The sequence below is a fragment of the Lepidochelys olivacea genome, assembly GCF_965140295.1.
Source record: "Lepidochelys olivacea isolate rLepOli2 genome assembly, chromosome: 1".
NCBI lineage: Eukaryota > Metazoa > Chordata > Testudines > Cheloniidae > Lepidochelys > Lepidochelys olivacea.
This window is the reverse complement of record NC_140411.1, coordinates 259,542,613-259,562,107: the sequence shown is the minus strand read 5'-3', so window position 1 is coordinate 259,562,107 and position 19,495 is coordinate 259,542,613. Positions and strand designations below refer to the sequence as shown.

Sequence of the window (19,495 nt, the reverse complement as noted above, 5' to 3'; positions counted from 1 at the left end):
TGGCTGATGGGACTTTTCACAGAGTTAACCATCTGCTGTGAACCCTTTCTAGATAGGCACCTTATGAGCTTTGTAGAAATATTTATTGCTTGTCTTCATATGGGCTTATCAAAGGCTTAGAACACTGTCAAATCGAAACCAGTTTCCTCCAGAATCAGCAACGGCCCTGCTGCTTAATGAGGACAGCTTCCATTCAAGTTTGTGTTCAAACCTTTGGCCATTTTTTCCTGCAGGGTTGTTTGAACAAGTAATAAGAATTTCTTTTTTTAATAAATGGGAAAAGTATGTTCTCATGCTCAAAAATAGCTGAACTGTTTTTCCCTTTTAAAAAAAAAAAAAAACATCCTTGGGCAGAGACGAAGCATAGAAAATTTCAGCCCAGAAGGGGAATGTGTCAGAAAAAGTGCAGCAACCGGAAGAAGGGGGGGGGGAAAAAATTCTAGCCCTTCTGCAGATCCATGTACTACATTTTCTTCTCAGCCAGTGGTCGGTGCATTTCATTAGAGAGATTAATAAATTAAAGTTCCTGCAAATGTTGGTGACCTATATTCATGAATAAACTAATTAAAAGTTCCCCCAACTTACCTTGTTTTCCTTCTCCTTGCAAAGTGGGAAGAAAGCAGGTAGAATTATTGCCATAGGTTACATCAGGAACATTATTGGTCACACATGCAAGTCTCTGATTTGGAAGCAGTGTGGCCTTAGCAATGTGACCCTAGGAGTATGTGCATTTGGCATGTGTACACACACCCCAAGTGGTGTTGGTAATTAATAAAGGACACTTGCCTTTGGAGCTGGTGCTGAACAAGTTCCCCTCTGCATTACTACATATTGGGCTGCTTGTGGTGGTGTTTCAGATGTAAATCTAAGGCTCTGGCCATTCCCTGTAAAAGGACTCAGACACCTCTCTAAAGGGTGGGTGTTAAACTGGGGTGTCCAGGCCACATTCCAACCTGGGTAATTTAAATTCTGCCTACCTGAATTCCTCTGTAGTGCCCGATGGATGCAGTATTCTTCACTTCCTGCCTAAGCTGCTTTGTAGGAGGAGGGTGGTGGTGTTGTGCTGTTAAATAACTGCTGGGTTTCACCTTAGAGGTGGCTGTGTTTCACAGGTGGGTGAGAGTGATCCTTGTGTCCTTACCTAACCAGCTCACAGGGTGCTATGAATGCTTAACCGAGTTCTATTTGGACAGCATTCTAAAATCCCACGTGAAAGGCATGGTATAAATGCAGAATGTTCTTACCTTTGCATCCATTTGGTTGAGATTAATCTGCCTTTTTGTATCTCCCCTTTGGGTTTGACAGGGCTCAGCTTGGAGGCGGCTCTGTATTAACCCAGGTGGAACCGCTTCCCAAAAGGCACAATGATAGTGGTGACTGGAGTCATGTCAGCGCCCGAGCTGGGTTCCACTGCCACCACCCCAGTTGCAGCCCCAAACTTCTCCTGGATGTCTGATGATGGCAGCCCCACGGCTATGGAGCAGCCGATATTCCTAATGACCACTGCTGCTCAGGCCATCTCAGGTTTCTTTGTGTGGACAGCTTTGCTCATCACCTGCCATCAGGTAAGAATCTCTTGGTGTTTGATCCCTGTAACCGTCTACCCCCCTCCCCCAAACTGGGTGAATACACATGGTGTGAGGGGTGTCTCTGCCAGCTGTGCGGGTTTGTTAGAATCATTCCTGCTGTTGTCACTGGCTCAGCTTATGACTCTCACCCCTCCACTTTGAGGAGTTGCAGTGTGAGCTAATTTTGCATCTTGGAGAGGGGTAGGGTGACCAGATGTCCCAATTCTGTAGGGACAGTCCTGATTTTTAGGGTCTTTTTCTTATATAGGCTCCTATTACCCTCCACCCCTAACTTTTCACACTTGTTGTCTGGTCACCCTAGCAAGTTATTCACCACCTATAACTCAATAAAGGGAGCTGTGCTCAGTACTGCACAAAACTGTACCAAGGGAATGTTTGAGGGGTTCTTTTGCTTCAGGTGGATCCAGGGGTTTGGTAGAAGGGCAGTATGAGTTGTGGAGAGGTTTACTCCTTGTTGCTTAATGATCAGCTCTGTTCCCTGAGAGTAGGCGAATATATAGGGAGGAAGCATCAGGAGAAACAGAACTCCACCTCCCTGGAGAGGAGCAGTGTTTGTGTGTGTTTGGGGAAGAGAAACATGTGAGTCTGAGGCTTGGTGCAGATGGCACCATTCTGTGCCTAAGATTGTAGTGGCCAGCTAGCTGCTTACACAATGTCACATCTTTCCCTTTGTCTTCAGGCTTGTAATAATCAAACTTTGCCTAGCAAGGAGCCCCAGGGTACTGGCAGGTGAGGAGAGGGAGGGCATTATAAAGGATCAAGCACCTTTCTGCCTGGCTCTCATTAGCAGAGGCACAAGGGGATAGCGGGATCAGGTAAGGCCATTAGCTCAGTCAGTCTGGTATCCTGCCTTTGGCAGCAGCTAATACCTGTTGTCACAGTTACTGGGATAGCTGCAAATCTGTCCCCCTTCTGGTCTCTGAGTGCACCCCTTCATGCCTTACCCGTTCCGGAGAGGAATTCTGCAACTCTCCTACTCTTAGGCCAAAGGTTCTCCTTACCATTATTGCCTAGGAGGTCTGATGGAGTTCTGGCACCTGCAGTTCTTCACTTGGAGAGTCTGTGACCAGTCAGCTTCTTAAAGTGAAGGTATTGTTTAGTTTAACAGAAAAAGGAATTTAGAGAACAAGGATTTAAACAGTCTTCATGCATCTCTTACCTACTGGCCTGCCACCTCCTGCAAACCACACTTCTTCAGACACCTACAACAGTTTTTCAGAAGAAACAGACTAAGACGCCGGACAAAATCCTGCCCTCTCGAGTGTTCCTTTTTAAACCTGCTAGAGTCCTATCAATCTTCTGTGTTTTGCTGGCTTGAATCAGGAGAGGAAAAGGCCTGTTTTATATGGCTACCTGGAGAGGAGCCAAAATCGTCAAAGCAAGTAGTCTGCCATTGTCCCTTAACAATTTAAGTGTTTGCAGAGAGGTGGCTTATCCCAAGCTGCTGTTTTCCTTCCTGCCTGTTTTTCTGACAGCCTCTATTGTGTTAAACCAATATAATCACACAGAAAACACCCCAATTACCAGACCACCATATGGTCTTCGTAAGTTATTACAGAGCTGCTCCAAATCCATCACACCTGTTCTTTCAGAGGCATGTGAACACCCACCTCCCCCTCAAGAATACACTTGGCCTTTTGAGTAGTGCTGCAAGTGGAGGTGGGGGCATGTGATAGTGGGCTCTGCTCACCACTGGATACTGTCACCTCCTGGAATTTCTGGAGATTAGCTCAGTCAGGCCCTTCCAGCTGTTACACCCCCATCCATTTCTCCTCTTCAGCTCCTCTCTCGCTCCCAGGAGCCACAGCTGTCCTCTTCCTGACTCAGCCCTCCAGTCAGGTCACGATTGTGGTTTCCCCTCTACAAGTGGAGTGCATCAAGGTTCCTGCTTTCCAGCAGGCTTAGGCAGTCTTCTGCTTCACTGCCTCACAGTACCACTACTGCAGTGGCTGGCAGGAAACCCCAGCCCACTCTCTACTCCAGGTTCCTGCTCAGGGACCCTCTACCCAGCAGCCAAGGTCCATTCCCTGAGCTACTTCTTTACCTCCTTGCCCTCCCCACTCCTCTGGGTTTGGCAGTCTCTTCACTTTCTCCTCCCAGGGAGTAATTGTAGGCAACTCTGCAGCTACTCAAACACATCTCCCAGAAAGTGATGTAGCCTACTACTCTTTCTGTCTCCATTTTCCTGTCTTTTGGAAGAACGCTGCCTGCCTCTCACAGGTGAGCTTCTCTCTAATTAGCTGCCTCCAGCCTAACGCTCCCCCCTCCTTTGATGCCTAATTAGCTGGTTGGGTCCAACTCAGCTCTTTTGCAGGGCCAGTGTGGGGTGCACATCCCATCACAGGGCAGGGTATGTAGGTGATGAGATTGTGCCATGATTTATGAGGCTTAATTACTCTCTATTCTTAGCTGGCCATTTTATAGTTATGTCAGCTGTTAGTTCATTAAATGATCAGCTATTTATTGTTTTAAATCATCCAGCCTACAGTACCTGCCTTGATGACCTTCCGTGCCAGTGAATTCCACTAGCTGAATTCTGCTACGGAAAGGAGTAGCAGGAAATGTTTGTTTTGCTTTTTCTCCTTTTCTTTCTGGGGCAACGCCTGGCCACCCTATCTCATTCAGTATTCTCTGGGTGTCAGCACAAGTCCAATCCAACATCCTCTTCTCTAATGTAATCATCATGTGGACTGTAACACAGTGGGAAATACATGCCCTGAAATGTATCAACCTGTGTTCCGTACCTCTGTCTTGTTGGATTCCAGAGAGCTGAGTAGGAGTTGGAAAATGACAGTGTATTGCAGAGGCAAATAGTCTAGGGGGGTTTGAAAAGAGATTAGTCACTGATGAATAAGAGTAAGACCTGTAGTGCCACTAGCTTAGGGAACAATAAGTGCTATCATCCTCCTGCTTCAGGGTGCGCATTGATCACCTGCTGGGAGTAGGGAAAAATTCTTCTCCCTGGTATAGCGTTGCACAGCTAGGGTTTTCTGCTGTTCTCTACCACAGCGGTTCTCAAACTTTTTAGCAACCTGAGGAACCCTATTTGGATTAAAAAAAATTTGAGGATCCCCAGCGCGCCACCCCTCGCCCTCACTCAGCCCTTGCCATGCCCCCTTCCCTGAGGCCCCAGCCCTTCTTTGGGGCCCCATCCCCTCTCACTCCATCCCCCCCTTCTTCTGTGTCTCACTCTCCCCCACTCTCATTCACTTTCACCAGGCTGGGGCAGAGGGTTGGGGTACAGGAGCGGGTGCAGTCTCTGGGAAGGAATTTGGGGGTGGGCTGTGGGAGAGAGTTGGGGTGCAGGCTCTGGGTGGGAGTTTGGGTGTGGGCTCTGGGCTGGGGCAGGGGGTTGGGGTGCAGGAGGTGGTGATGAGTGTGGGCTCCAGCCAGGTGGCGCTTACCTCGGGCAACTCCCGAAACCCACCAGGACATCTCTCTGACAGAGGCTCCTAGGTGGGCAGCAGATCAAGGAGTCTCCGCGCGTTGCCCCTGCCCGCAGGTACCATCCCCGCAGCTCCCATTGGCAGCAGTTCGTGGCCAATGGGAGCTGCACAGTTGGCACTTGGGGCAGGGGCAGTGTGCGAAGACCCCTTGCCCCACAGGGATGTGCCAGCCGTTTCTGGGAATGTCACGGAGCTGGGGCAGGTAGGGAGCCTGCCTTAGCCCCGCTGTGCCACCGGACTTTTAGCATGCAGGAGGCACTGGGAGGGAGCGGGAGGAGTGGAGGGAGGGGAAAGAGTTGATCAGTGAGGCCTGCAGACCCCCTGGGGTATCCTCAGGGACCCCCAGTTTGAGAATTGCTGCTCTTCAGAATCCAGTGTTGCTAAATGTGAGAGGCAGGGGACTGGATTAAATGTGTCATTGGTCTGCCATATGGCATTCCCTGCCTGATGTGGTCTTGTGATTGTGCACACAGTGAAAGGCTCTAGGGACATCCCTGTAACTTTGAGAGGGAAACCTGGAGTCACTTGAACTGTGACACTCAGTATCCCTGGGGGTGGGTAGGTATTATGTATCATTTGTATTATCATAGCGCCTAGGAGCCCCAGCCCTGGACCAGGACCCCATTGTGCCAGGTGCTGTGCAAACAAAGAGATGGTCCTTGCCCCAAGGAGCTGACAATCTAAGTATAAGATGAGAGACGGGAGTACAAGAAACAATGAGACAATGTTGGTCAGTATGACAGGCAGTGGTTTTAGCACACCAGCTTCCTCACCATCAAGTATTTGATAGGTGTCATAGCAGAGGAGAGTTTTGAGGAAGGATTTGAAGGTGGATAACAAGGTAGCTTTGTGAATGTTCATGGCCAGCTTCTGCCAAGTGTGAGAGGCACAGAGCCACGAAGGTGCTTGTTTCAGAATTTAACAAGTGGGGGCTGGAGGTGAGAGCTTACCTTTTGATACTGAATGAAAGATGATAGGTGGGGTGGGGTTAGGTCATAAATGAGCCTCAAAAGTGAATGCAAATTGCATATGGTTTGATATGGTAGAAAAGAGGGAGCCAGGGAAGGGATTCAAGGAGACAGGTGACGTGGTCCAAGTGACGAGCTAGGAAAATGATCTTTGCAGCAGCATGATGAATGGGGAAGATTACATTTGTCAAGGCCAGAGAAAAGGGTGTTGCGGTAATTGAGATATGAGGTGATGAGAACGTGGAGGAGTTTTAGCCATGTGGACAGATAGGAAAGGCCGTATCTGAGATGTTATGCAGAAAGAATCTGCATGATTTAGAAATAGCCTGGATGTGAGGGTGTTGGTCTGAGTCAAAGATGACAGACACCCAAGTTATGGGCAGCATGGTAGTGGTGTCTGCAATCATCCAAAAAGGAGGTAGCAAGGAGGGATTGGGGGTGAAGATGAAAAACTCTCTTTTAGCCCTGTTGAGTTTGAACTGGCAGCTAGTCATCCATGAGGAGAGGTCAGAGAGAGAGGCTGAGATTTTTGATTGGACAGAAGGAGACAGGTCTGGAGTAGAGAGGTAGATCTATGAATCAGCTGCATGAAAGTGGTAGTTCAGTTTGAGTTTCTGGTTGAGATTGCTTATAGACAAGGTATAAAGGGAGAAGAGATGGGAACAAGGACAAAGTCCTGTGGAACCCTTACAGAAAGCTGGAAGGAGGGATGAGGAGGAGACACTGAAGGAACAATTAGAGAGGTAGGATGAGAACCAGGAGAGGACAGTCACGGGGGCCAAGGAAGGGACATGATTTCAAGAAGAGTGTGGTTGACTGTGTTGAAGGTGCCTGACAGGTCAAGGAGAATGAGGATGCATTTTGAGCTTTGGCTAGGAAGAGGTCATTAAAAACTTTGGTGAGATCAGTTTCAGTTGAGTGCAAGGGGTGGGAGCCACATTGGAGAGGGTGAGATATGGAATGGGAGGAGAGGAATTTGAAGGAGTGTAACTGGATTGTAAGAATTAAAAATCACGCCGGTTGGTTGTGTTTTCTGTTTTTTGTTGTGTAAATTAAAACTACATGTAAAAGACTTTGCCTCTGGAGAACATGTTCCCTGCTGGTTCAACCAAACCTGTGTCCGCTGACCATCAGGACTTGCTGTCAGGCCTCTTTCTTTATGCAGGCTTTTGCCTGGAGTCCTTTAATTGTCCTGGCCATTAAGGAAGGTTGATTGTATATTTCAAGTTGACAAATTCAGTGTTCCCGGTGTGTATTTTTTGGTAAAGGTGAACTTTGTTGTTAGAAGATGGATATTCTGGGGAAGAAATTTTTTAAGGGTATGACAGTTTAATTTTGAGATGATTAATGAGCGCCCTGATTTTTGGAGGGAGTGGGTAGGATTGTGACATCATAGTTGTCTCAGCCCATGTTCCTGGGTGAGTAGAAAATTTGCAGTTCTATTGGTTATCGGGCTGCACACGTTTTTTGACTTTATTGCTCAGAAGAGAGTCCAATTTCAGAGCTGTGAGATGTACTGCTCTGGTAGGAGGGCAGGAGGCTGGCATTTTATGGCTTTACTGTTAAAGCAGTAGTATGACTCTTGCCAGCAGGCAGTGGGGTTTGGGGCTTATCCATCTACTTAAAACATATATGAATGAATTTTCTGGGGTTCTTTCATGGAAAAAGTCATGGGAAAGTATATAAAACTGCTCTGAGGAAAGAGGGCCTTAAACATGGTGACAGCCTGATGTGCTCAGTTCTGTATGGTTGAGGAAAAGAGGAGGTTGCAGGGTTGGGAATCTTAAGTGCCTGAAAGGAGATAGTCCATCCCAAGATTCTGCTATCTGGGAATTAAGTATGAACAAGAGAACATGAGGCCACACTTGGTAGTAATTAGCAAAAAATAATAAAAATGAATTTAATCCCATATCATTAGAAACTGGACTGCAGCCCCCAATTCACTTCACACAGGCCACTGCGAGTGACCATAAGAAAGAAACAATTTTTTATTCCTGCCGTCATAAGGCTGCGTTAGATCACCTGCTCCAGTGAGGAGTTCTGTGTTCCATTCTCGGTCCCCCGCTGCCATCCAGTCCCACCCTTTCCTCTGTTTGATTGTCACTGACCCTGTTCTCCATCTTCCCCCATTCAGATCTACATGCATCTGCGCTGTTACAGCTGCCCCAATGAGCAGCGCTACATCGTCCGGATCCTCTTCATTGTGCCCATTTATGCCTTCGACTCATGGCTCAGCCTCCTTTTCTTCACCAATGACCAGTACTATGTTTACTTTGGCACTGTCCGGGACTGCTACGAAGGTAAGGCGGGGATGGCGGAGTATGGGGTTTTTCTGCTGCAGGCTGGAGTGCAGGGACTGGTCCTGCATGTGGACAGGAAGTGTGGAGGGCGTACCTCTGTCATATGTCTATGATTTGTTCTGATATCGAACTAGATCCATGGTTTGAAGCCTGGCTTAGTGACTGGGGAACAAGGTCTTCTGTCTTCCTGGCTGCTATAGGAGTGGCAGGGTATATTGGGATTCCCCTAGGATAGGTTTAGAAAGACATGCAGCTTCTGAAGAGATTTTCTCACGTGGCAGACTTGTATTCATTCTTTCAGAGGAGGTGTAAAGCCGAAGGTCTGAACACCCATCGATGTTAAAGGTCCCAAAGGTCTCCCAAACACCCGAGCAGACTTCAGGCAGGCCAATTGTATGCTGCCCCTCCTCATGTGGCCCCTAAATCCCCATGGCAGTTTCTGTTGGCAATGTTACTTACTCTCTTCCTATCCGGTAACTGTTTGCATCGTTTCCCTGGCACAGAATGGCTGCTGCATTCCACTACAGTCGCCACTGTGGTCCTGGTATGTGAGAGAGCTGGAATGTGCTTTAGGATCCCACTGGCAGAAAGGAGTGAGGATTAGTATCGGTTAGTTATTGCACTTTTCTAAGGATGTGACCCACCTGGCTAGCAAAGGAAAACTCACCCTTGGGGCATATGAGAAAGAAACGGTCAGTCTCTGAAATAAACACTTCTCCTAAAATCTGCCCCCTCACCCCATTCAAAAAAGGAGCCTCTCCCCCCTGCCCCCAACAGCATCCTGTGTTACACTGTGGCAGAATATCGTGTTGGATCACTATTATTGTGTGTGTTTGTCTGTCTGTCTGTCCTGACTAAACTGCTCCTTGTTTGTAGGGTTTGTTGTTAGTGAGATCTGTGTTTCTGGGAGAGAGGCCCCTGAGTGTGTCAACAAGTTAATCTGCTCAAGGGACCAGTGACAATGCACTGAGATGCAATAGCAGATGGCAAACTCATGCACACAATCCAGAGGCCACTTTTTCTCTCCCCTGCTCTCCCTGTGTTTGTGTGTAAAGGCCTAGCAGGAAGCCTGCTGCTCTGAGAAACTCTTCTCCTAGCAACGGTTATTTACCCCTCGGCCTTGCCTAGGGAGTTTGCAAACATCACAACATCTGCTCAAGGGGTCAGCCTGCATTCTAAAGTTCACCTGCTTGGCCCACTTGTGCTGTGTGGAGGTGCGTCCCTTGCCCCCGTCTATTCTCTGAACAATTTCAAAACTATGCCTAGGAAAAGCAGGAGATTGGAGAGGACGGGAGGGATATCTTTCTCGCTTTCAGTGGAGATTTTTACTCTTGGGGAATAGCTCCACTTGAAAACAATAAAAATAGTAACAAATTAAAAAATCCATAACTAAACTTCAAATCTGTGTTGTACCAATCGTGGGTGGTTCTCTGTGGTATGTCTTTTGGCGGGTGGGGTATACTTTTTTGGTCCTGCTCTTTTATCCTGCCTCCACACACATGAAATCTGGGGCCTCAGTCTGTGACATAAGAGTTTGTGTTCTTTTGTGGTGATGTGTGATAAGCACTTTTGATGACAAAGGCAAATATGAGCTAGGAGGGGAAGCGCTGTTATTCTAGCGCAGCCATCTTTAATAATTAGCACTTGTTTCTTTTGGGGAATGTAGGGGGAGAGTGGGGGCAAATGTCCCCATTCTTCTCCCTCTGATTTCATCTCCTGCCCAGCGCTGTTGGATGGGCAGCTGGTGTTGCAGTGATTGCATCGGAGAGTAGTGGAGGGCACCACTGGAGAACAATATGAGAAGCTAAGCTTCTCCTCCCCCAGCAGCTGAGAGCTGCCTCCATAGGCCTAAAGTTAAGGAAGATGCAGGAAGTTTGCAGACCAGGTAATTTACCACAGGTTTTTTTAATAAATGTTTTTTGTGTTGTGTCTTTTTAATATTTCATTGATACCAATACCCAAATATAATCAATGGGCCTGTTCAATAACCAGGATTACAGGTGGAATACAAGTTTGCGTTATTGTATAAATAGAAGCAAGTAGATCATGGCCATTTATGCACTGTGCTATTCTGTTGTGCTAGAAATGTCTGGAAGTGCTTCCGTTGTGTCTAATCCTTTTGTTAGATCTTTGGGGGGTGTTTCCTCATGGGATCTGTGTATCCCTTTTTGTAAGGGCATAGTTGGGTGATTACAAGGGCCCAGAGGAGGTAAAAGTCCATGAGCTGTCTCCGATCATGGATGTCTTTTCAAGTGGGATAACCTCCTTGATGTCTGGTATCCAGCTCCTTGCTGAGGTCAGATTCTTGGCTTTATGCATTTGATTTTGTTTTGTTCTTGTCTTGAAATTCCTTGGGTACAGTGTCTCTCTCCTGAGTTTATTATTTGTTCAGGGCAAGTTGATGTTACCGTAATTCAGTCAGGATTTGGGCCCCATTGTGCTAGGTGCTGTACAAACATAGAGTAGGACAGACCCTGCCCCAGGGAGCTCACAGTCTAATTTAAATCAGGATACAAGAGTGGCTGTAACAGTAGTAGAGAGGTGGGAGGACTAGAATAAGGGAATGAGAACAGGTTAATGTAGGCTAACCATGTGCATTGCTAAATGGTTGTCATGTATTTATTTATTACATTATCTATGATAAATGAAAGTCCCTACCAGTCATTTATGGGGCGGTGCTGAGGGGGAATGTGGGGGGCTATAGCCACCCCCAAAATTTGACTTACCCCTCTGTAGCCACCCCGTAGCAGCTGCTGCTCTCTGGCTGCCCAGCTCTGACGGCAGAGCAGAGAGTCTGGCGGCTGCTGGCCGGGCACCCAGCTCTAGCAGCAATGGAGAAGTCAGGCTGGGCAGGGGTGCCTGAGAGCCAGGTGAATGGAGGGTGCGGAAAGAAGTGAGATGGATGATTCATTAGGGATGCTTTTCCATGTGAGTGAGTACTAGGCTCATGCCCCAGAATAGTGCGAGGGAGCGCTGCAAGTCTGGGAATGGCATCTCATAGAATATGAGGGTTGGAAGGGACCTCAGGAGATCATCTAGTCCAACCCCCTGCTCAAAGCAGGACCAATCCCCAATTTTTGCCCCAGATCCCTAAATGGCCCCTCAAGGATTGAACTCACAACCTTGGGTTTAGCAGGCCAGTGCTCAAACCACTGAGCTATCCCGGTCTTGGAGGAGATATAAAACAGAGGTCTTGACCAGAGGGATGGTGGCTAAAGGTCCCATGGCACTTTCTGGGGACGAGTAGGGGCATTAGCCTGGGTGCCCATGCTGGGTTTTGACGCAGATTGTTGTGTAACTGCTGAAGCAGGAGGAGGAGTGCACCCTGTAAAAACAGAACGTCATTGCTGCTGGCTTTGCTTCTCCCCTGCACCCCAGCTGCTTGTCCCCATTCAGTGAGTGTCAGATTTTGATCTGGTTAATCTGTCTTTGCAGCCTTCGTAATCTACAACTTCCTCAGCCTCTGCTATGAGTACCTTGGGGGGGAGAGCTCCATCATGTCTGAGATCAGAGGGAAATCTATCGAGTGAGTACTCCAAGTCTCTTTACAGCACTCTAACCCATCCTTCCCCAGGGGCTTGTGTGTCACAGGGTTTGTTTTAACCCCTGCCACTGGAAACTGTGTGGTGCAACAAGTGTACCCTGGAACTGGATGATACCACCTAGCTCATTACACAGAAGCCTCAAATGGACTTGCCTCATCCAGTGTAAGTGGGTGCTTGTCATTCAGATCATCACGTGTGAACCGAGCCTATGTAGAGCTTTCATGTTCATCTGGCTCCCCCGTAGTTTCTTCTCCCCTTCCCCCAGTATGTGTTTCCTTTCTCTAGCCCATGCTGGTTGTGGCTGCCTGCTCTCCTTTTCTCGTGCCGTACCATGCTAGCCAACGACTTCCTTGCCAAAAATCGGTTTTGGGGGGCAGAGATAGGAGTGCAAAACCACATCTCTGTTCAGTCTGCATCTCTGAAGGAGATTAAGGCTGTTGTCGCTATGGCAATGACTAATTTGGCCTGGTGAAAGGAAGACTCTTACATTTTCATCAGAAGACAATGGGCAGGCAAGGGCCTGCATCTCACTGCTTGCCATATCCTGAGCTCTGCCCTCTGATTCCTCTTTCTCTGGCTGTCCTGCTATGTTGCATTTTCAGGTCCAGTTGCATGTATGGGACTTGCTGCCTGTGGGGGAAGACGTATTCCATCGGATTCCTGAGGTTCTGCAAACAGGTACTGGCTGAGGAAAGCTGGGCTGTGCGCAAGAAGCGGGAGAGGAGGCAGTAATGCCTGGCCCGTGGAGTTTCTGAGATGAGGGTTCCTTTGGGCCGACCTCTGTTCAATGAGTTTATGAGATCAAGCTGAGAAAGGCTGGGAGAAAATAAATCTGTTATCGTGTTGTAATAGCGCTGAAGCAGATATACCATGTTACTCTGCCCACCCAAAAACTAGAAAGGCTCTTAGCAAGGGAAATGACATGTCTTCTCTACAGGATCTACTCCAAGCCCCAGGAATTCCTGGGAGCTGATGTTTGTTTCCTCTTCCCCTCCTGGGATGGGCAGGTCCCAGATCCCCTATGAGAACTTGGTGCCTTCTTGGGTCCCAGACACCCCCATTAGTTGTGTAAGTGTCTCTTGAGTTCCCAGCTTTGTCAGTGTGGTTAGGAGTGGGAGTCTGGAGTCTGATCATCGTGACACAACACTTTGCAGGAGGAACTTCTCCAGCATATTGCTCACTCCGGGGTTGTGGGGGGGTGCATGATGAAGTGGTTATGTCAGGAAGAGAGAGAAATATAAATGACGACAAATCCATCATGCGTTCGGTTATGGGGTCCAGGAGGCTGTCACTGCTGGCTGTCACAATGTAGCAGTAAAGGTAGAGATTTGCTAAGCTGCTGAAGGTGACATGCAGGATCTCTCTGTAGATAGTGACTGAAACAGGTTGGTTAGATTGGGGCATTGCTTTCATTCTCTGAAAAAGGGCTGAATTCCATTTTTAATTATAGTCTTCGGGTCTCACTATGAATTTAGGCCCATTTGCTACCCTTACTCCACACCAGAGCTCCAGCTGATCTCAAAGAAAAGTTTGCATTAAGATCAAGAGTGAAAAGAGCGTGATTATTGCATTCAGCATTACCCCCTGGGAAGCTTAGTGACCTTTAGGGCTATGGCTATTTTCTTCCTTCCTTATCCTCCTTTATTTGTTCCTCTTGCTCTTTCCTGCCTTTATGTATTTCCATTCTTCCCTCTGTTTTTTCCTTCCCTAAGGAACTCCTAAGTCCTTCCTCACCTGGGCTTCACTCCCACCCCATTCTCCATTTCCCCCATTAAAACTGTGATCAATGACATTTAAAGTGTCCTCAACTGGCTTTCGAGTAACACCTCAGTGATAGGGCATAGGGTAGTTCACTCCTCTTAGCGCCATTGTTTCAGTCCGTCTGCAGACTTAGGCCGACATCACTATGTGAGTAACACTCAGCTCATGTCTGGAAGGTTTTCTTCTCAACCATGAGGAATAGCAACTTTTTGGTTTGTTTAATGAAAGCTGAAATTTTGCAAACTCTGAGTATGTTGCGCAGGTTTCACAAATGGATCAAGCAGGCCGAGGATTTGACAATTCTGTCTTGGATGGATATTTTTCTAGGCTCCCTCACTTCCCCGCAACGTGGTAGCAGTTCTTCCAGATGAGACTGCCCTTTGCAAACTGGTGGCACCGCTTTCTAGCCTGCCAAAGGGATGTGAAGCACTTCCCTCTCACTCCATGGAAGTTGGGCTGATGGCAGCTCAATGGGCAATCTGTGGCACCAAGCCCAGCCTCTGGGACCTCCTTGGGATTCCAGCACTGTTGGAGCAGGAAAACTTCCAGGGCCACCTGACTGCCAAGTTTATCTCTTTGATGACCCACTGAGGGGAAACCCTGTTAAAAGGAACACCTTGGCTGTTCTCAGCTCCACTCTGAGCCAGTCTGGTAGTGGTGTCGCCCTGTCGGTTCTCGTCAGCCTTGTTAGTGCTGAAGGCCTCTTCACTGCGCAACTATCCTTCCCCTCCCCTCTCTTGTACTGGGCTGTTCTCAGACAGGCGTCTGCTGTATCCGTCTGTATCAGCCATGTGTATCTTGAGCACTCAGGGTACATCTACACTGCAATAAAAGACCTGTGGCACAGATGCAGCTTACTCAGGCTGTGGGGCTAAAAACTGCAGTGTAGTCATTTGGGTTGGAGCCCAGGCTCTGAGACCCACCCCCCCTTGTGGAGTTTCAGAGCCCGGGCTCCAGCCTGAGCCCAAATGTCTACACTGCAATTTTTAGCCCCGCAGCCTGAGTCCCGTTAGTCTAAATCAGTTGACTTGGCCTCTGAGACTTGGTGCTATGGATTTTGTATTGCATTGTAGATACCCTCAGAGGCCACAGCGGTGGGTGTGGTCTAAAAGCCTGGGCAGACACTTATCTTCACAGTAGGGTATTATGCAGAGGTTCTTTCCCGACTTGTGCCCAGTGACCTTCATGATGTCTGGGTCATGCATCCTTAGTGCATTTCCCATATGTCTTAATGCTTTCTTCCCCAGGAAGTGCCTAAAAACAAAGTGTGTGGTTTGGATTGCAGGGAAATAGTTAAACAATCCCTGGACTGGAGGGAGAGGAAGCACAGATTTGTTGTATACCAATTAGCTTGACCTTTTTCAGTTCTCATCTTGGTGACTCACCCACTGGCTTGTGTTGGGTTTTTTATCTCCTTGAAGTCTTATGACCACTAGCAAATTGTGTCTTACCAACAGCAACCTTCCTTTTGGTTTTGCCTTCCTTCTACCCACCTCAGCACCTTGCAAAACTCTTACCTGGTCTATTTTAGGGAGACTCCAGTGAAAATTTTAGGGTCTTCCCCTTTCCCCCCACCTCTGACCGGTTTGAAGTTCAGCTTCGTCTCTCTCACCAAAGTTAAATGTTTCTTACTGTGAGGTTTGGGGTGGGAGGGAATTATGAGGGGGTGGAGGTTCAGAGGCCATGCTCAGTCCTGGGACACCTGATGGAGCAGACAGAACTGCTCTCAAGTCCTAGAGAGCCTCCAGGGCGATTCTCCCTTCCAGATTGACTCTAAGCTCGTGCGAGTGAAAGCAGAACGAATCTAACCTAGCTAGGCATTTAGACAGCCCTCGTCACTGTGGTATCTGAAACCACCTTACTCAGTTTCATTTGCTGAGATATCCCTTTCTAAGAAGAGTCTGGAGTTGCTTCCTCTTTTTTCCCATCTAAGGTGACCACCTGCATCGCAAGCAGACAGAGAATATGGTGATGAAAAATATGGACCAGAGTCCTTTCTTCCCCTCCCTGCCTATATCCCAGGACACATTTTGTTCATTATACAGAATCGTGTGTGTACCATGTCCCAGGGTAGGATCATGTGTGGTTATCACGTGGAAACGTGCATTTTTATCTGATCAAACGTTTCTCAGTAGCTCCTCATTGGACTTGGTCATGGAACGTTAGGCCCCAGTTAAGGACCTTCACTTAAAATGCAGGATGGGTGGTCTCCCTACCTCTGGTGCAACCCAGCCTCTGAACTGACTCCGTCAGTGAGCAGTCTCTTGCCACCTCCAGCCTGGGGGTGGGCTTCACCTGTTGTGGAGGAGGAAGGGCAGCCAGATGGATGCACACAATCTCACTCTTTCTCACCTTCTGCTCCTGGAGAACTGCAGTTAAGGACCAGTGGGACCAGTGTAATTGTTAGGACTGGAACCACACTATGCTGTTGAACGGCTCTGATGGTGACTGATGTATGGTATTGGTTGCCTCTGGATCAAAGCCTGTGTGTATGTATGTGGCACTTTGTTCTCTCTCCTTCTCCATCTCATTCCTCTTTCCCTTAGGCCACCCTGCAGTTCTGTGTGGTGAAGCCCCTTATGGCAATCAGCACCGTCATCCTCCAGGCCTTTGGCAAGTACCGGGATGGTGACTTCGAGTAAGCAAACTGTTTATCGTCGTGGGATTTCTTCAGCAAGCAAGCCTGTCATATGCCTGATGTTCCATGAGTTTGTGAAGGAAAGAGTCTGGCTGCCTTGGGGCCTGAGTGACTGCACAGGGTCATGGTGGGGCGAGGGGATGTGTGGAGAAAGGGGGTTCTTGGGCTGTGCATGAGAAGAGGGAGAGCAGCGTGGAGGGGAAAAGAGGCATTTAAGAGTGGAGCAGATGAGTTTCATGTTACCTCAGGGAAGGGAGTTGGGTGGGGGTGCCAGATGGGAGAGGAAGGTTGTACCCTTGTCTCAAAGAGGTGAGGGATGGAGGATATTTGTGAACTGCAGAGGGTTTGTGTTTCCTCTCATTTCAGTGTCACCCGCGGCTACCTCTATGTGACGATCATCTACAATATTTCAGTCAGCCTGGCACTCTACGCCCTCTTCCTCTTCTACTTTGCCACACGCGAGCTGCTCAGCCCCTACAGCCCTGTTCTCAAGTTCTTCATGGTCAAGTCCGTCATCTTCCTGTCCTTCTGGCAAGGTGAGGCACCTCCTCTCCCTACCCTGCAGATCTCATTAGAGAGGCCCCCGGGGAAGTAAAAGCTGATGAAACAATTGTTGAGTAGCCACCGAGTCTCTATTGTGATCCTTTAGTATGTTGTTGATCGTCCCAGGAGAAACTCTCTCCCCCTTTGTCATCTTTGTACCTCCCCCACTGTCTTTGACACACACCTGCCTCACAAACCAGCTGCTTGTTTCATGGTGGCCTTGGGCAGCTCTGCCAGTGGCAAGATGCAGCTGGCATGAGTTCATTTGCATATTGCAATTGTATTGTGACAAAACCTGAAATCATGGGTCTCCTTTAAAGATTATCAACAATCTTCAGTCACAAGCTCCTATACCTTTTTGCTAAATGACACACAAACTGAAACACATGTCATGTAGTTTCAGAACCCCCAGTGGATCAGGGCAAGATACATAGAAACAAGGAGATACTCCATTAGAACAAACTAATAGTGTGTGTAGTCTACTATATTGCTGTGGCATTAGCAACGTTGTCACGTGATACAGAGAAAGCAGAAAACTCAATTAATGTACTTGCGCGATGCTTGTGCGATTCATTTATACGTTGTCATTAGAAAAATGTATCTATTTAAGTGCTATCTGTGCTCAGGTTTGTTGCTATTTAATTTCACGAGGTGCTGCTTTTCTCTTGTACTACAAAACAGGATAAATGGGAGCATCCAGCTAACTTCCTGTAGCAGTCATTTTGTTGAACAAGTTTGCCTGGACATGTGCACAGACAACTGGCGATGCTTATTTCTGTGGGGAGTTGTGAGGTCAGCTTTTTTTTTTTTTCCCTCACTTTTTTTTTGAATCTGTTGCCCTGCTCAGGGATGCTGCTGGCTATTCTTGAGAAGTGTGGTGCCATTCCCAAGATCCACTCAGCCAATGTGTCTGTGGGCGAAGGTACTGTGGCCGCCGGCTACCAGGACTTCATCATCTGCGTGGAGATGTTCTTCGCAGCCCTCGCCCTGCGCCATGCCTTCACCTACAAGGTCTATGCAGACAAGCGTCTTGACGCACAAGGTATAGGAGTCAGCCTCCCTGGGAGGGCGTGCATACACTTTGGTGTCAAGGAGGGGGCGGCAATCAATACCCTAGCTGTTTTTTTGGGTCCTAGGCTCTGGATACTCAGGAAAGTATTCTCTCCCCAGTTACATTTGCACAGACACGGTGTGCAAGGGCCCTACAGGGCAGAACATAATTTGATCTTCAGTGTTTCCTTTTCAGTTCCCCAGTACTCCACCCAGGACTGCTCGCTGCAGACTTCAGGGCTGTAAGAATTAGTCTCCTGTCAGAGGATGGCATAGTGGCCTCTTTCCTGTGTTCCTGTGCGGGAACACCACATGGTCAGGTTGGGCAGCAGATACAAGGGAGTCGGGGGAGAGGTCTGAGGAAGCTCCTGTTTCCCTCAGACTGAGGGAGATGGAAGTGTGTGCCGTTGGCATGAGGGGGGGGGATCTTCCTGCAGAGACATTCTGAGGACTGAGGGGTCAGAGACCCAGCTCTTGGGCAGAGGAAGGGCATCAGCAGAGGGACTTGGAAGCTGGCCAGTAAAGAGAGGATGTTCTTGTGCCCACTGCTGTACCAGTCTGTCATGGTGTTTTTTCCCTCCTTCCCTAAATAAAGGGGTGTGGCTTCCTTCCCTTTAGAGACGGGATCCGCATCATGCACAGATGGCATGCGAAGGTCATGGCATGACCACTCCATCCCAGCAAGCCTAGAGGCTCTGGTAGGACAGGTCACTCCAACAATAGGGGGGCTTGGGGGGGAAATTAGAAGGGTCCTGCCCTTCCGCAGCCATAGAGCCTGCATGTGTTAAATGAATGGTTAAATTCCTACCCAGCACTGTGGGGATGTTTTGGTGGCGGGTCTGAGAATAACTTGCTTGTTCAGCCTGTTGTTTCCCATCTTTCTGTCTCTCTCTCTCTTTTTCCTTTCTCTCTTTCTCTCCCTTGCTTTGGCTACTGGTTTCTGATGCAGCCGTTCCATCGTATGGGCCATACGGTAGGTGCCGTGCTCTCTGTGTATTCTTCAGTCACTCTTATCTGGGATACTGCTCAGACTGGTTTCCCACCTCTCTCCACCAATATGCTAACCTTTCCCTACGAAGCACTAGCTGGCAGATTCCTGCTGCCATCCCGTGTTTGGAACTTGCCTTCCTCAATGCAGCTTCTTGAGAGTTAGACAATTTGTTTATTATTATTGTATCCAGGGCCATCCCTAGCCATTTTGGTGCCCTAAGCATCCCCTCCGTGGGGGGACTGTGTGGGGACCCAGGCCTCTGCAGGGGGGCAGAAGCAGGCTTGGGGGGCAGGGAGGAAACCACCCCGCAGTACGAGCCAGCATAGCATAGCAGATTGGGGCCAGGTCTCCCCACTTCCTGCCGCCTGGTGATTTCAGGGCAGGCCTGACCCTGCACTCACGGGGCAGTGGGAATGGAGTGACCCAGCCCCAGCCTGCTCAACTCTGCTCCCCCGGCTCCCAGGCTTGTGGGGCAGGGGAAACTCTTCCCCCCCACCTCCCCAGCACTCATCGGAGATGCAGCTGGGAGCCAGCGGCACAGAAGGGGCAGGGGCTGGGTCGCTCCTCCACTTACTGCTGCCCGGTGAGTGCAGGGCGCCTGACCCCTGCTGCAGTCCTCAGGGGAAGGGCTGGAGTGGGGGCGGAGTGGAGGCAGAGCAGGGGC

At 48.7% G+C, this 19,495-nt stretch overlaps 1 protein-coding gene across 3 annotated transcripts in view; it reads left to right on the top strand.

The window, feature by feature from the left end:
• Window positions 1-19,495, top strand: part of TMEM184B (transmembrane protein 184B) — a 40,704-nt gene that overhangs the window by 17,572 nt on the left and 3,637 nt on the right. For 2 of the 3 annotated variants that reach the window (XM_084642337.1, XM_084642336.1), the window contains exons 2-9: window positions 1,306-1,565; window positions 8,138-8,303; window positions 11,739-11,829; window positions 12,451-12,526; window positions 16,156-16,247; window positions 16,614-16,783; window positions 17,638-17,832; window positions 18,790-18,813. In XM_084642337.1, coding sequence (XP_084498463.1) covers window positions 1,365-1,565; window positions 8,138-8,303; window positions 11,739-11,829; window positions 12,451-12,526; window positions 16,156-16,247; window positions 16,614-16,783; window positions 17,638-17,832; window positions 18,790-18,813 — 1,015 coding nt within the window. In that variant the 5' untranslated portion in view covers window positions 1,306-1,364. The remainder of the gene's footprint in view (window positions 1-1,305; window positions 1,566-8,137; window positions 8,304-11,738; window positions 11,830-12,450; window positions 12,527-16,155; window positions 16,248-16,613; window positions 16,784-17,637; window positions 17,833-18,789; window positions 18,814-19,495) is intronic. The other variant, XM_084642338.1, reaches the window with a different exon arrangement.